Below are 14,990 nucleotides of genomic sequence, written 5' to 3'. Positions count from 1 at the left end.
CGTTACCCTTAAGGACCACCGGTTATCGTGCCTTCGCATTGCATGCCCTGCCCAAGCCCATGTCTTCCTCTTGATTTCGACCAGGATGTCATTAACCCTTCTTTTTGTTCCCTGACCCTCTCTATCCTCTTTTCTTGTCTCTTAACGTTACACCTATCATTTTTTCTTTTCATAGCTGGCTGCGTTGTCCTTAACTTAAGCTAACCCTTTTCGTTAGCCTCCGCGTTCCTGCCCCATAGGCTGGTTTAGTCTTCAGCATATGACCACAGCTGATTGCAAAAATAACCACCTTGTGCGTGTGGCGCATCATTGCCCGAGTTGCCTCTGTGCCATTAACCCCCTCAGCAACTGTATTGCTGTATCTTTTGACGTCGACGCTGTTGGCAAAGAAACCTTTTAAATAGCTTTACTGCTGCGCTCGCTTATAGGGAACGTCGGGGGAAATCTTTCGGGAAATCGTTTCGGTCGGGGGAAATCTAAACGTGAGCGTGAGCTACTGGAGGCATTCATGATCAGAAAGAATAAGCAGAAATGCGTCAGTGAGCCGTCTGTGATTATCACCGAAAAGGAGTGCAAGTTTTTATCATTATAGTAGCGTTTTCACCATGTGGTGCGCGAAGTGTATTGCCTGTAGGGTGTGTGCGCAGGTAGGAAATTCCTTTAAATTGAGCAATTCTTCATCGCAATAAATCAGTTGTAAGTCCAGCGTTGTGGTGTGTGCCTTCTTTGTTCTTGCCTTGCGTCTGTTTTCGCTGGTTCCCTTTCTATGCTTATAGGGAAGGTTGCTAAAAGGAACGTGTTCACTTAATGCTTCTTGCATGGGCAGGTCGTTCGACTTCGTGCCGATGAAGCCGCCCGCTGATGGATTAGCGCGTCTATACTCTATAGCAGGTACGCGCCTTCGTTACCAATGGAGCTCTGTATATTGCGAGTTTAAAGGCTGTTATAATACGTGATCGCTTGCTTCCTTCGCCTTCGTTCTTTCCCTCTTTGTCGGACCCACCGTGCAGCATTGTGGGTGCGGTGTTCGTGTGTCGATTCCGAGGTCGCGAGATCGACTACCTGCCGCAGTGGCCGCATTTTTTCGGCTCCAAAAGCGCCCGTGCGTAGCGCGATTCCGGTGCACGTACACTCTAAACAGAGAGGAATAAGAAAGGAGTAAGCTGACCTGTAGCGCACACTCTTTTATAAGAGGTGTGCGTTAGAGGCTGTCGAAATTACTGTGACGCCCGCCGCTACGGCACGTTTCAGTATCGTGGTGTTAAACCCCACTATACAACCTCCTCCTCCAGCTCTTTCTTTTTTTTTTTGTCGGTGTTCGGCGTAACCGTTTCCTTTGTGCATATATTGGGGCTATCATTCTATATTTTACCCCGACAGCTTTAATTTAATTGCCAGAGGTGAGGGTGCAGAGGGCAGGTCGTTGATCATGCCAACACATGCTTGCATCGTGTGGGTAGAGCGTTGCCTGGGATTCTCCCAGGCAACGCCCCACGCCTACATCCTCTGTTTAGGGTCGTGACGTAATAACCGCTAGTCTCTTTTCGCGTAATTGGTCATTCACCCGTCGCCGCGAGTTTTGGCGTGTCGTGATATCTCTGTTAATCAGCCCCTGCTCTTCACAATTGAGCGGTCGTTTTCAACGCTGTCTTTCGGAGATATGGCACGAAGCAAGGACAGAATACAAAGGGAAATTTTCTTATCTCTCTATGAGGTGTACTTCGCGCACTGCAGGGCTTACTTATTCGAATTTGGTGGGACTCCCTCGTTGACGTTCTGTGGAGAAATTCCTTCGCGACACACCCGGAGACTTCGAGGGCAGGCGTTGATTGCCTCTGTGTACTTTATCGGAGTCAAATGAAATGCGAACGGAATTGAAACGGGCACTTGCCGCTTATCATTTCTAAACAGCGGTCATCGCATCCTTGAACTTGATATCAGTTCGACTTTTATTATGGCCAACTGCTGTTGGAAACGCCCGCGTAACTACGGCTTTGCTGTTCGTTGCTCAATCGTCCCGTCCTCATTCTATTCGTCACTGATTGGGGCTTTGGAACCAGACGTTAACATATATCGGACTCATTACGACGCGCGACTATATGGTATAGCAGCGCAGCTTTCGTTTAAACTCTCAGCCATTGCACCTTCGGAAAACTAGTGACATCTTATGCGATAACTTCAACCTGTCGCAAAACTGTGCAGCAGTTTTGACGCTTGACGAGGCCCGCAGTGGACGTCCACGGACGCTTAATGCATAGTTTGCGCCGAAGGCAGGCGTATAAGCGCCGTGCGTCGAAGCGATTACCACTCCGCCTTACGAGGAAAAGCCGCGGATCGCTCGAAGCAGACAGGCTCGAAGCGGACAGCTCGAAGCGGTTCTGAAACGGCGAACAACCTTTTTCTATTTTTTTTCCTCCCCGATTCGAACGAGAGACGTGCTTAGTAGTTCGGTCTCGTCTCTCCAGGAGCTGCGTTTCAGCCAAGCCGGCGTCGTCGCCGACACGAGAGGAGGGGCAGTGCGCATATACGCGAATCGTCGTTTATTTCCGGGGAATGCCTCGTCGGGCGTCCTTCGAACCGAAGGTGTGTACACGAAGCAGCGGCGTCGCAGTCGCCGGGGCGATCGGAACTCCGTCGCGGACGTCGGCCGGCGCTCGATAAGGCCGCCGATAGCGCGCGGGGCGTGAGGACGAGGGTCAGCTGTCGACGCTGCCGCCGCCGCCGCGTCAACGCACGTGAGTGATTCAGTGCGGCTTCGGCGGCGCGCGCGCGCCTGGGAAGGGGGGTCGTCGTCGTCGGCAGTCATGGCCGAGCGTAAGGAGAGCTACGTCGAGCCGTCGCTGGCCGCCATCCACCGGAATGGAAGCGAGCTGCTCGTCGGCGACCGCTGGAAGAGGCCCTACATGCTGCGACCGTTCGCAGACGACGGCGAAGCGGGCCTCGAAGGTTCGTAACGAGGGGGCAGTCCGCCGAACGTCTTCCGCAACCGTCGCTTTCATCCTCATCTCTGCTTTCCGCTATTTCCCTTGTTGTTCTTTGAAGAAGCGAGATTTGGAATAATGCTTTTGAATTTAGTGCACACTGGCTAAGAACTATATACGGCGCGCGCGCGCGCGATCGACCGACTCATTAACGTGTCGCACCTTTTCCCCTCTGTGCGATCGCCTCAAGTATTCTAGCACACTGTATACCTCTAGCGACAGGTGATGGTGATGACAACACGTACAATATTATAGCGACTCAGCGCGGTCTGCCTGTTGATTCAATCCCCCCCTCGCCCTTGTTTTTAATCGCAAAAGTGGCTTGCTTACGCTCGAGCCTGTTGAGCAGGCTGGACGAGGAGACGCTTTATGTCATTGCGCGCAGCTGCGGGAGCGCGCTGTCGGCGCTCGGAAACCCCGCGCCGCGGTGGCATATGCGTGCCGGCTCGTGCGTTGTCACGCGGGCGCGATTGCAATACTCGGTCCTGTCAGCTGTTCGCATTGTTTTTTTTTTTTTCCCGGGCTTGCGTTGTTTCAGTCAGTGATGAGACTACGCTGGAACGTCGAAGAGTGACGAACGTCTTCTCGTCAAAACCCTCCGCGGCACTGACTCACAACCCGTCGGCCCTGTCGTCGTCCGCAGAAGCAGCGAATATTGGCGCGCCTGTGTTGCTGCTTAGGGTGTAAGGGGCGCAGCTTCGGTTAAGCGTTTTCTTTCTTTTTTTAATTTGCTCGTTTCTCGGCAGCGCACATGTGCGCCTCTCGCATAGCGACGTGTGCGCGCACCACTAAAACCGGAGAGGGGGCGAGGAAAATCAACCTCGGGTTTTTTTTCGGAGCCAATCGCGGTCGCTCCCGCTACGCGCAGCTGCGTTTGTTTCCCCCGTCGCCGACGCGGCGGCCTTGGCGGCGACGGGGGTCGGAACTCCCCTTCCGACCGGAGTCCTCCCCCCTGCTCTGGCTTCGAACAGAAGCCGTGCTTTTTGCTTTTTTTTTTGTTCCCCCTCTGTTCGTTTTTCGAGCCTCTCGGTGGAATGAAAGCACTGAAAGGGAAATGCATTGTCGAGGTGTCCTTTTGTCGCGCGTCTTTCGCCTCCTCCACCTCCTCTCTTGTTTCCTTTGACGCCTTGCCGTCGATGCTGCCGCTGCTCCAACGGTGCGTTGCACTGTTCCCTCCTTGAGCGCGTGTTCGTACGGCCGCCGCTGAGCACGCCGGCACAGACGGTGGCCCGTTGCTGCTTCTCCCGCGCTGGCGACGATCTCGGACGGTCGCGCCGCGACCGCGGTTGTGACCCCTGGCCGCCGCGTGTCCGAGTCCGACGACGTCGCTGCGGCGGCGGCGGTGGCCGCAGCCGAGCTGGCTGCTTCGGTGCTCATTTACACGCCGTCGTCGATGAACGGTCGCTACCACCACTACCGCAAGAGGCGCCCTGGCAAAGGTGGGGAACGGCGGTCAACGCTCCAGTGACATTTTGCCCCCCCCCCCCCCCCCGATCCCGAACTCGCCGGTTCCTGGATTTGCGTGCGTAACCGCATTGACGGATGTGTGCCGAATCCGTTTCGTTCGTTCCTTTCGATGGCAGGACGTCGACGTCCTCACTAGCCGTTATCGACGGAGTCGACTGTGTCGGTTTCCGAAGACTTTGTCTCCGCGACCGGATTTGCGTTGTCTCCGTTGTGACGCGATTTGCATATATCTGTGCCGGTTCCGTACGTGGCTCGCTCGTTTCCACACGGCTTCTGGTTTTCGCGTGATCGTTTTTGCGAAACGTTTCAGGGTTTGTTCTCGTAGTTTCTGTACGGGTACGTTGTGTCTCGTACACGCCGCGTGTTAAATAGACGCCCGGACGTGACGTTTCGGGGCCTTATCGTCCCAGATTTTTTTTTCCCCTCTTGCTCGATGGCCTTGCGTTTGTAGTGAGGCAGCTATCGATAGTTTTGTCGAATAGGGTTGGCCTTATACGTGGTGCCTGAGTAATTGATGTGGGCACTGAACTTTAGGCTCTGCTTGGATGGTGTTGAAACACGTATGTGCGCTGTCATCGATTAAGCACGCCAGCAAAGCAGCTTGGGAGAGAGAGCAGTGGAGATTAAATTTTTTGGTCAGTGCCGGTAATATATCACGCCACACTGACGAAGCACTATTCAGGTCGTTGTAACACACGTTATTAATACACTGAATGTGGCATATTTGCTTTTTGCTTTTTGTTTTTAGTAATGTCTGCACGAGGAGCATTCTCTGAGGCTTACGCCATTGTCAGCCTAGGGCAGCTGTGACCAAAAGCCGCAGTGATCACCTGCTTCCGTGCTTGCTTGTGAGGATGTAACCAATAGGGATGTGGGAGTGAGCGCTGTGTATAATGTGTCACATGGTAGAATTGGGATTGTGTGTGTGTGCGGGGGGGGGGGGGGGGGGCACGGTGGCGGCCGCGTGGATCCGAGGTGGCGAATAATCAAAGGTAGCGATCGACATTACTCCGGAGACCTCCACTACGGCACCTCTTTCCGCTTTCACTCCCACCGTCCTTCCTTCACTCACGGCGTGGTTGAGGTGTCCACGGAGAAGTGAGAGAGTTGCCGCCTCATTAATTTCCTCATTTATTTTGTTTCCTCATTACCGATTTTTTTTTCAATACATTTTTTTTCTGTTCAGTATTTCAGTATTCTCCAGCCCGGAAATTATAGTTGCTTGTACTCTTCATCTTAACGAAAAAGTCGACGCCTGTGCATACCGGTCGCAGTCGTTTTGCACACAGTAGTCGTGCACAGCATGTTATCAGCGGGGGAGTATGAAGAATTCAAGGCATTTCAGCTGAAGTTCAGAACCGCGGAGCTTGCTTCATCTCCAGTCTAGATTGGTATTGTTCCCTCAAGGTGATTGAAAGAAAACAGCTACAGTGGGGTGCCTTGAAGCTCAGGGAGATTGTAGTAATTAGCCGTTCTTCGGGTTCGGGTTCGATCCTGGCCGCGGCGGTTGAATTTCTTTGGAGGAGAAATTCTAGAGACCCGTGTACGATGTCAGTGCACGTTAAAGAATCCCAGGTGGTCGAAATTTCCGGAGCCCTCCACTACGGCGTCTCTCATAGCCTTAGTCGCTTTGGGACGTTAAACCCTATAAACCAAACCAAACTGATTCTCCAGGTCTGCATGGAGGAAATACAAGTATATGGTTTATTTTTTTTTTCACACTGTTGCTGTCACTTCTATTTCTTATGGTATCGGTGCAAGAATGTCAGTGTTCAGTGTACTTGCCATACTGTTGGTTTTTGTGACAGATATTTAGCATTTCAATGTTATCGTTTTCTTTTTCTGTCTGTGGTACTTTTCTTTTATTCAAGCTCACAGTTTCTGTGGTTGGAGCTGATTTCTGTCGTCGTAAGCGTTACTTTGGAAGTAACTTTCTTTTTTTGCTTTCGGTTCTGTAGTGCTTGTACTATTTCACCTATTATCGCTTGAGCACTAGACGTGGTCGGCATATCCTGTCGTTTACTGCAAACGTTTCTGTCCGCACGCATTTACATGATGCAGGTTCTTGAAAATTAGAAGTGACATGTGCGCCCAACCATCCAGTTCAGCGGCTGCGCACTCTATACGCAGTGATACGACTGCTACGCTGTTTTCGCCAATCTGTGCCAAAAAGCCTTGCTTCTTTAAACAAAAAAAAAATGGGGGGGGGGGGGGGGGTTTCGCGGCTTTGCTTGGCCGAAGTGGGAGATTGCACGCGCTACTAAACCCGGCTGCGAAATTCTCGGTCGGCGTGGGTGTTTGGGTTCGCTTCCTTGCACATGCCTAAAATTGTTTGAAGCCTCAAAAACAACACGAGCTTGCACATGAGGCTGGCGCTGCTTTTTGCTTTTTTTTTTTTTGGGGGGGGGGGGGGGGGCGTTGAGAGCAGTGAGAATAAGGGGTATTTGTTGTAATGCAGTTTGCTTTTTTTTTCTTATATTCGTAGTCCTCAGAGCCGCGAAATGAAGCTCGACGATTGGCGAAACCGGATAGGGCGAGGAAACGACGGAATGCGTGCTCGAGAAAATGCCCGAGTGGGAGGTGGTTTGGCGGTTGCCGTGTTGTTATACTCTGTGCTGACGACGCTGCGCGCGAGTGCGTGCGTGCGTGCGTGCGTGCGTGCGTGCGTGCGTGCGTGCGTGCGTGCGTGCGTGCGTGCGTGCGTGCGTGCGTGCGTGCGTGCGTGCACGCACGCACGCACGCCTTTTTTTTTTACTGCATGCAGGTTTTTCGTTCAGAAGCCATGGAAGATGAGGTAGTTTGGGGAGATATTGTAACGCAAAGCTGACACTGTGATAATGTGCGATTAAAAGACGACTGATTAACTATATAAATACATAACACATGCTTACACCTGCTGCTAACAGCCACCGCGGTGGCTCAGTGGTTATGGATTGGCTGCTGTCCCGACGGACACAGTTTCGATACCAGCTGTAGCGGTCGCATTTTGATGGTGGCGAAATGCTAAGGACTCGAGTACTATGCGGTGTCAGTGCATTTTTAAGAACTCCACATAATCGAAATTATCCGGAGCCCTTCACTACGGCGCCCATCATAGGCTGATTCGCTTCAGGATTTTAAACCCCATGAAACCAAACGCATACATACGTTAAATGAAGCAACTTCCCTCAACGGACAAGCTCTGGTGGCACCAGCAGGAGTGTCCCATGAACGGACTGTAGTGGGTGCGAAAGTGTGCGTTTTCTGTGGGTATATATTGAACTTATGTTCATAGTTTCTGACTCTAGTGCTCCTTGTGTGTGATGTATGCTTGTTTGCTCGGCGTGATTTCCACAAAAGCATGTAGTTCTGCCGCCGCGGTGGTTCAGTGGTTATGGTGCTCGGCTGCTGTCCCGAAAGACGCGGGTTCGATCCCGACCGCGGCGATCGAATTTCGATGGAGGCGAAATTCTAGAGGCCCGTGTACTGTGCGATGTCAGTGCACATTAAAGAACCCCAGGTGGTCGAAATTTCCGGAGCCCTTCACTACGGCGTCTCTCATAGCCTGAGTCGCTTTGCGACGTTAAACCCCATAAACCAACCAACCAGCATGTAGTTCTCATAAATTCATGATTTCACTTCCTTTGTAAAAGCGCCGGCACAAAGCAGAATATCTCCCAGTAGTGCGAGAGGAAAAGCGAACTGGTTCCAGTTGGAATTTGCACGTAAATTGGTAAATTGGTTTTTGAGGAAAGGAAATGGCGCAGTAATTGTCTCACATATATCTCGGCGGACACCTCAACCGCACCGTAAGGGAAGGGAGAAGGTAGGAGTGAAAGAAGAAGAAAGAGGTGCCATAGTGGAGGTCTCCAGAATGATTTCGACCACCTGGGAATCTTTAACGTGCACCAACATCACACAGCACACGGGCGCCTTTTGAGTTTCACCTCCATCGAAACTCGGCCGCCGCGGTCGGGTTCGAACCCGGGTACTCCGGCTAGGTAGACGAGCGCCTTAACCACTGAGCCACCGCGATGGGTGGAATTTGCAGCGTTTTTTTTTCTTACTGAGCAGTCAAGTCCAATTGGGAAACCATTTAGATTCAATATAGGGTACCGTTTGAGTTCAGTTGGCTAGCCATTTGTTCTGGTTGGGCGAGCAGTTAGTTCAAATTGGAAACATAGCTGTGCTCAAATGGTGGAGCCCAATGGGTGGCGAAAACACAACTGCATGTTCTCGGCCATTTGACTTTCCTGAAAAATTCTCCAATTGTCTCACTTATTTTTATATTTTTGGCTGGAGATGCTCAGGACGTCCGTTTGCTGTGCAGTGGCTATGCATGTTAAGTGTGGTTGAAATGAATTCAGTCCCCACGTGTCGCTTTGGCACGCAAACCCCACATGCCGCAGCACTCACAAGATGGGCTCTGACACGCGGTTGCGTGCCCCTGCAGGCTCGTCTGGGCAGCAGCAGCAGGAGCTCGAGGAGCAGCTGGGTCCCGCGGCGGCGCAGTATGAAGACTTCCACACCATCGACTGGCAGCGCGACCTGGCGCGCGACCGCATGCGCCACCGGCTCATCGTCAAACGGCGGGGCCAGGGGGGTCTCGTGGAGCTGCTGGTGGGCTTCCACGACGCGTGGTCCGGCTGGCTCTGCGTGCTGCTCGTCGGCCTGGCCGCGGGCGCCATCGCGGCCGTCATCGACATTGGCGCCCTCTGGATGAAGGACCTGCGCGAGGGCATCTGCCCGCAGGCCTTCTGGCTCAACAAGGAGCAGTGCTGCTGGGCCTCCAACGACACCTTCTACAAGGGGGATGACTGCAAACAGTGGTACAGGTGCGTGCGTGCCTTTCTTAAGTGATTTGTAGATGGCTGGCTTTGAACCTGTTGTGATTAGTCAGTGCTCTCCTGGGGCCGTTAGTCTGATCTTCATCTGCTGCCCTGTAGGTGCCCATGATTAGTCTGACGTCTTCAAATTTTCTTGGGCTGCCAGACACTTTAAAGCAACCGTGCAGCATCTTTCTTTGAAGGTGCTATTTCATTATCCCCGAGGCATTTTCTACAGCGAGAGCTGTTAAGGGCACATTTTCCTGTTTTAAGGCTTTGGCGTAACACTGTGCCACGCAAACTGGTCAGTGTGCGACATCACTGCAGCATGCATTGATGTCACTGCGATGCGCCGCACTAAGAGGTCCAAACAAACTGACATCATGAGTGACAGCATAGTCACATCATCCTGCCCCTGCAAGAGACGGCAAATAACCATGAATGAAGCAAAAATATTCACCACTGCAAACATCTTTCACTGAATCTCTCTTTACACAGTGGTAACCATTGTATTGTTCTTTTTGCTGGGCAAAAGTGCCATACTGGATGGTGCATAGATAAGCCCATGCCAGCACACACGGCACTCTCAGTGTTAGGCTGGTCATAGCTCGTGGTGCTGAACCCATTTCCATATCCTCGTGTTTTTATTTTTTTAGATGTGTTTTATCAGCATAATTCCTCCCATTCATGCAAGGAAGCCATCTGATGGTGGCATTTCGGCCTGAGGGACATGACGAAGTGATTCTGACACGAAAAGTAATGAGTGCATCCCAATCAACCAGTGTACATTCATCGGATGTCTGAAGTACGTCCTTTACTGGATATACGGATATCCTTGGGAGATTACCGATTTCTCACACGGACCTCTGACGGAGGTACAAATATAATTTAGACTGCCGACAGATATCCATCCCGGATATCCGCCGGCGGATCTTTTGAGGATATTTGCAGGTAATGCATTCTTCACCGTTATGAAGCAAACCATAACTGCAACCAATTAGTGCACCTCGCAGGGCCAATGGGCTTATTAAAAGCCCACAGAGTGTCTGAAATCGGACATACGCCTTGCCGTGTGTAATATGCATGAATCTGTAAAGCAATCAACGACCAAAATGGCAAAGCATATCAATTCGGGATGATGTTATTATTCAGTCTTCACGAGGAATTCATTAAGCTGGCCATACGGATGGTTAACACAGCAGGAACGATACTGTAAAGACCATGATGAATTTGTAGCCAAACTGGGGACGTCTCCTGCAGAATTCAGAATATGTCATTAACGCAAGCGAGTTTAACAGACCACATTCAGTTCTATGCAGTAACTCCACTGTGCCAAGTAAGTTAGTCATCTGTAGCTGCGAGAGCATGTTTACATCTTGAACAACTCGTAAGTTGTAAGCAATGGAGGTGAGAATATTTCTTGCAATGCAAAATATTTTGCTTTTCCAAAAAAAAAAACACTGCAAAAACAAATGCCCCACTGCAAAGAGCTTTCTACCAGTTCATGAAAAATGCGTTTACATTGCAAGACACCACAGCTACCCCCACAGGCAGTTACATCCATACCGATGGCCAAAAAAATTCCAGTGTGAGAGTAGGGATCTTTACCACACAGTTGCAAGCTAGCTAATGACTTAGGTTGGCACGAGGTTCACTCACAGAGAAAAGTTTGCGGGATGTGGATTTCCAGAAAAATATTTATTTTTGCATTGCGTCTCTTAGGCAGTCAGCTGAAATTTGTTCAATAAGATCAGTATCCATGTGCCCTCACGATTCTAGGCTTTTGATTAAATTGCTCTGGCTAACAGCACAGAGACCAAATTTTACAAAGAACTCTCATCCCGCAAATTTTTATCCATCACTGTACAAGTGCGCTGCAGTATAGCTAGATACCCTCCACTCCACAGAGCAAAGAGAAAGAAAGTATGCATTGTGTGACAGGGACAAACTGGCACTGTAGTTCGAACTTACCTGAAGGCTGCTGCTGTACGCTGCAGGTACTAGTATATAGCTGCTAGCTTAGGTCAGTCACATCCTCACTGCATGGGCAAGAAAATAAAGTATGAGAGAGCAACTTGTACTGCACGTTGTCAAGGATGCAGCAAAACACGATCTCTATCGAACTCTGTCGAAACTACCCTGCTCACCGGGTTCACTGATGAATCATATGCATCAGAGCACTGACAGCATATTTGATGATCCACAGCTGTGCAGGAGTAAGGAAGAGAGATCTGCTCACAATCGAGGAACATGTAGCTCTAGGGGTGCCATATATGGTCCTACTATCTGGCTCAGCATTCAGCCCCGTGAGCATAATATGTTTGACAAAGCTATACCAATGCACTGCATGAGCTCATTGCACTCAGTGATTGGGAAATAAGTGAAAAATGTTCGGCTGAAGTGTGCAAATTTAACACAATTAAGCTTTCCTAAACAATGCTACTGCACAGTGCAAAGTACTGTGCAGTAGATGGTTGGAAACTTCCATTCAGCAAGCCTAATGAAGAAGTTGATAAGCTGTCGAAGTAGGCACAACTTTTATATGACATTTTCAACCTACCTGTGCTTTCCATGGCATGGCATAATGTAGGCACCAATACGTTCGGCAGCCGGCCCACATCCACACTCCAAAGGCAGTAGTAAAGTAAGAAAAGCTCAGTTGCGAATCACTGCAAAATAAATACTGTCCTGACACTACGCTTTTTGCGCGTTGTTTTATCACAGTTATGAAGCTACGTGCAGTTGTCTTAAGATGCACACCATGCAGCTACTCACCGTCTTAACTTCTTTTCACAAACGCGAGAAACGTTCGCGGCAGCTAATGCATATTGCTTGTAACTTCCACTCCAGGCAGACAAGTTGCGCAACAGAGTACAACTGCGTTAATGCGCTTTACTCACCCCACAGCAACATCCTGAAAGTAATATTCAAGCACAGTTACTTACCTCGCAAGTGATAACACCAGGCTGCTTCTTTCATCCAAAGCATCAAAGCATCGGTGTCTCAGCAAGGGGTCAGGTGCAGTACGACACCAGAGCTTTTTCACAGGAGCTTCAGGAGCAAACGAAGGACTTTTCGAGCGCGTAGGTGACACATCACATTTGTAGCACAGCCAAGCACCACAGAACGAACAAACCGCACATTGCAGCAGAAGTAAAGGTCGAAAAGAGCGCCACGCGGCGAAAACCAACGAAACGATTGCGTCACAACTATTGACTCATGGATTGGATTGGCTTTTAGGCCTATCGCTCTGCCGCGGCCCCTGGTAGGAGTTTAGTCGGTTCTGTTTTTATGGAAGGCGGCATGTATGGATGCATGCCTCGGTAACCTCAAAGGAGTGCTGCAGGAGAAAAGGGAGTTAATTATAAGCACTGGTTCCAGAAAGTCAAGCAATTAATTTAATTCTGGCTCTTTTACATCAACACCATAGTTGGGTGATCTTAATCAATTTGAATATTAAACTAATTGGTGGTAGAAATGTGTGTGAATTTTGTCATTTGCAAAATAGAATTTTTTTTAAAAATTTCTGTCTGAGGGAAAACAAAATATATATGCCATGTAAGCTCACATCCCAAGAGGGATATTTACGGATACTCCTCAAACATCCGCCGGCGGATGTCCACCAGCCATCCGATAACGAACGTCCCTCGGACACACACAGAATCTCTGATGCGTATATTCAAATATGGACATCTGTAGGCATGCCCTACGGACATCCTAGCCTGGCATTGGAGATTCGGACCTTACTCAGACCTACCACGGATATCCGTTGTTGACTGGGATGTGATGGACTGAAAGGGGCAATGTGTTCAAGGCCCTTTTAATGAATTGTAATTTGGTACATCAATCTGGAGCCTTCTTTTATGGCATCTTTCATGGCCTTGGAGTTGTTTCAGGACCTTGGCACATAACATACAGCTTTTGTGTGGCCTGCTAAAGAGCGTACAGCATATACTTACATTGAAAAAAGTTTGGTTCAAGTTGTGTAAGCCAAATGTTTAGGGGAATAGATTTGTAATAAGGGAGTAATTACTCATTGACGAAATATGCTCAAGAAGAACTCTAGTTTGGGCTAGTTGGTTCATGATTCAACAGGAAAATGGCGCAAAAGACGTGGACAAAAGAGACAAATAAACAAAAGGCACTGGTCCTGTCGTGTTTGTCTCTTTTGTCCACGTCTTTTGCGCCATTTTCCTGTTGACTCATTGACGTCCACCTGAGCGCAGCCATACGGCTACAAAGGAAAGCTATACAGCTTTCTCAGAAACTTCGTAGTTAAAGAAAAATTTGTCCTGGTCCGGGGATCGAACCCGGGACCACCGCTTCACCGGAGCAGTCGCTCTACCAATTGAGCTAACCGGGACGGCAAGCTTATGGTAGGGCGAAAGCGAATTGATCAATAACTCGAAGTGGGAACAGTGTTGACCAAATGTTTAGTCCATCCACCTTGGGGGTTTCCCCTAATTGGTAGAGGTGAAGCGGTGGTCCCGGGTTCGATCCCCGGACCAGGACGAATTTTTCTTTAACTACGAAGTTTCTGAGAAAGCTGTATAGCTTTCCTTTGTAGCCGCATGGCTGCGCTCGGGTGGACGTCAATGAGTAATTACTCCCTTATTACAAGTTGTGTAAGAAGAAAATGTTTAAATTTATGAGCATTTTGGAAATCTAGAATAGAAGTTTCAGCACCGACGTGCTTCTGGTTATGAAAGTTCTCTGCCTGTCTTCTTCCAGATGGCCAGAAATGTTTGACAGTGAAATGGACAAGGATGGGGCAGGATTTTACCTTCTCTCTTACCTGCTATACGTCCTCTGGAGTGTGCTGTTTGCCGGCCTGGCCGTTATGCTGGTGCGGACATTTGCTCCTTATGCCTGCGGCTCTGGAATCCCAGAGGTAGGCCCTGCCATTTATCTTTCTCAGAGTCTCATTTTTTTGTTGTTTGTTTGTTTGTTTGTATAAAGAGCAAAAAAAACTGTAAAACTGTTATGAGAGTATTGTAAAAATGTAGTTCTTGCTTTAGCTGGAACCTTCAAGTTGAGTGAAAAAAACAAAAAATATTGATGGTATGGAATTTTTTTTTCAGATGCTTGAATTGAATTGAAGCTTTATTTCTGGAAGGTTGTGAACGGGCCACAGATGAAAAGCTAAAATGTTAGCTTGAGGGAGTCTGTGGCATTATACAAAATACAAAAATGAAAAAAAATGGAAACATTGGAATTGAAGGGGCTGTAAACTCAATTCCTGAGAATTTCATTCCTCTATTACAGTCAAATAGTTGGGCCGCCTACAATTACCTAATTTTTTTTTGCTGTTAAATACTGTTTTTCTAGCTGAGGAACTTGGTGTTAAAATAGATTTTTGTTATTCCTTTCTTTCTTGCTGTTGTTGTCCTGATCTGGACTTCTTGTTAACTTAGTCTGAAGGACATTACAACTCTGTGGCTGACAACGGTGTAGACTCTTGAATGGCCAGAAACATTCCCCTGTTGTGTTTATGCGTTGGTACCAAGCAAGTGACAGAAAAGTGCCATGCTGTGCTTAATTTATTTACGCTCAGTTATTTGCTTAACCGAAACATTGTCATGCCCACAAGCTGGTTTGGATAGTTTTGCAAGATGGAATTATCAGCAACTATTTCAGGACTTTAAGTTACCTGCTTTATTTATTGGGGCTGGTTAGCTTCAGATATCACTGCATGGCATAGTGTTTGTATGCTTGGCAGGTGTACCAGCAATGGTAC

General features: G+C 49.0%; 1 protein-coding gene across 4 annotated transcripts in view; it reads left to right on the top strand.

The window, feature by feature from the left end:
• The window catches only part of ClC-c (chloride channel protein 3), a 95,013-nt gene that overhangs the window by 65,254 nt on the left and 14,769 nt on the right, over positions 1-14,990 (top strand). For 2 of the 4 annotated variants that reach the window (XM_089563344.1, XM_089563341.1), the window contains 2 exons: positions 8,881-9,262; positions 13,985-14,144. In XM_089563344.1, the coding sequence (XP_089419470.1) occupies positions 8,881-9,262; positions 13,985-14,144 (542 nt within the window). Of the gene's footprint in view, positions 1-2,756; positions 2,947-3,292; positions 4,421-8,880; positions 9,263-13,984; positions 14,145-14,990 lie in introns of those variants that run through there. The other 2 variants (XM_089563351.1, XM_089563357.1) reach the window with 2 other exon arrangements.

The sequence above is a fragment of the Amblyomma mixtum genome, chromosome 1, assembly GCF_055824585.1.
Source record: "Amblyomma mixtum isolate Tamu chromosome 1, ASM5582458v1, whole genome shotgun sequence".
In the NCBI taxonomy this organism is placed as follows: domain Eukaryota; kingdom Metazoa; phylum Arthropoda; class Arachnida; order Ixodida; family Ixodidae; genus Amblyomma; species Amblyomma mixtum.
Note: the sequence above shows the minus strand (reverse complement) of the source record. Positions and strands in the feature narration are given on the sequence as shown.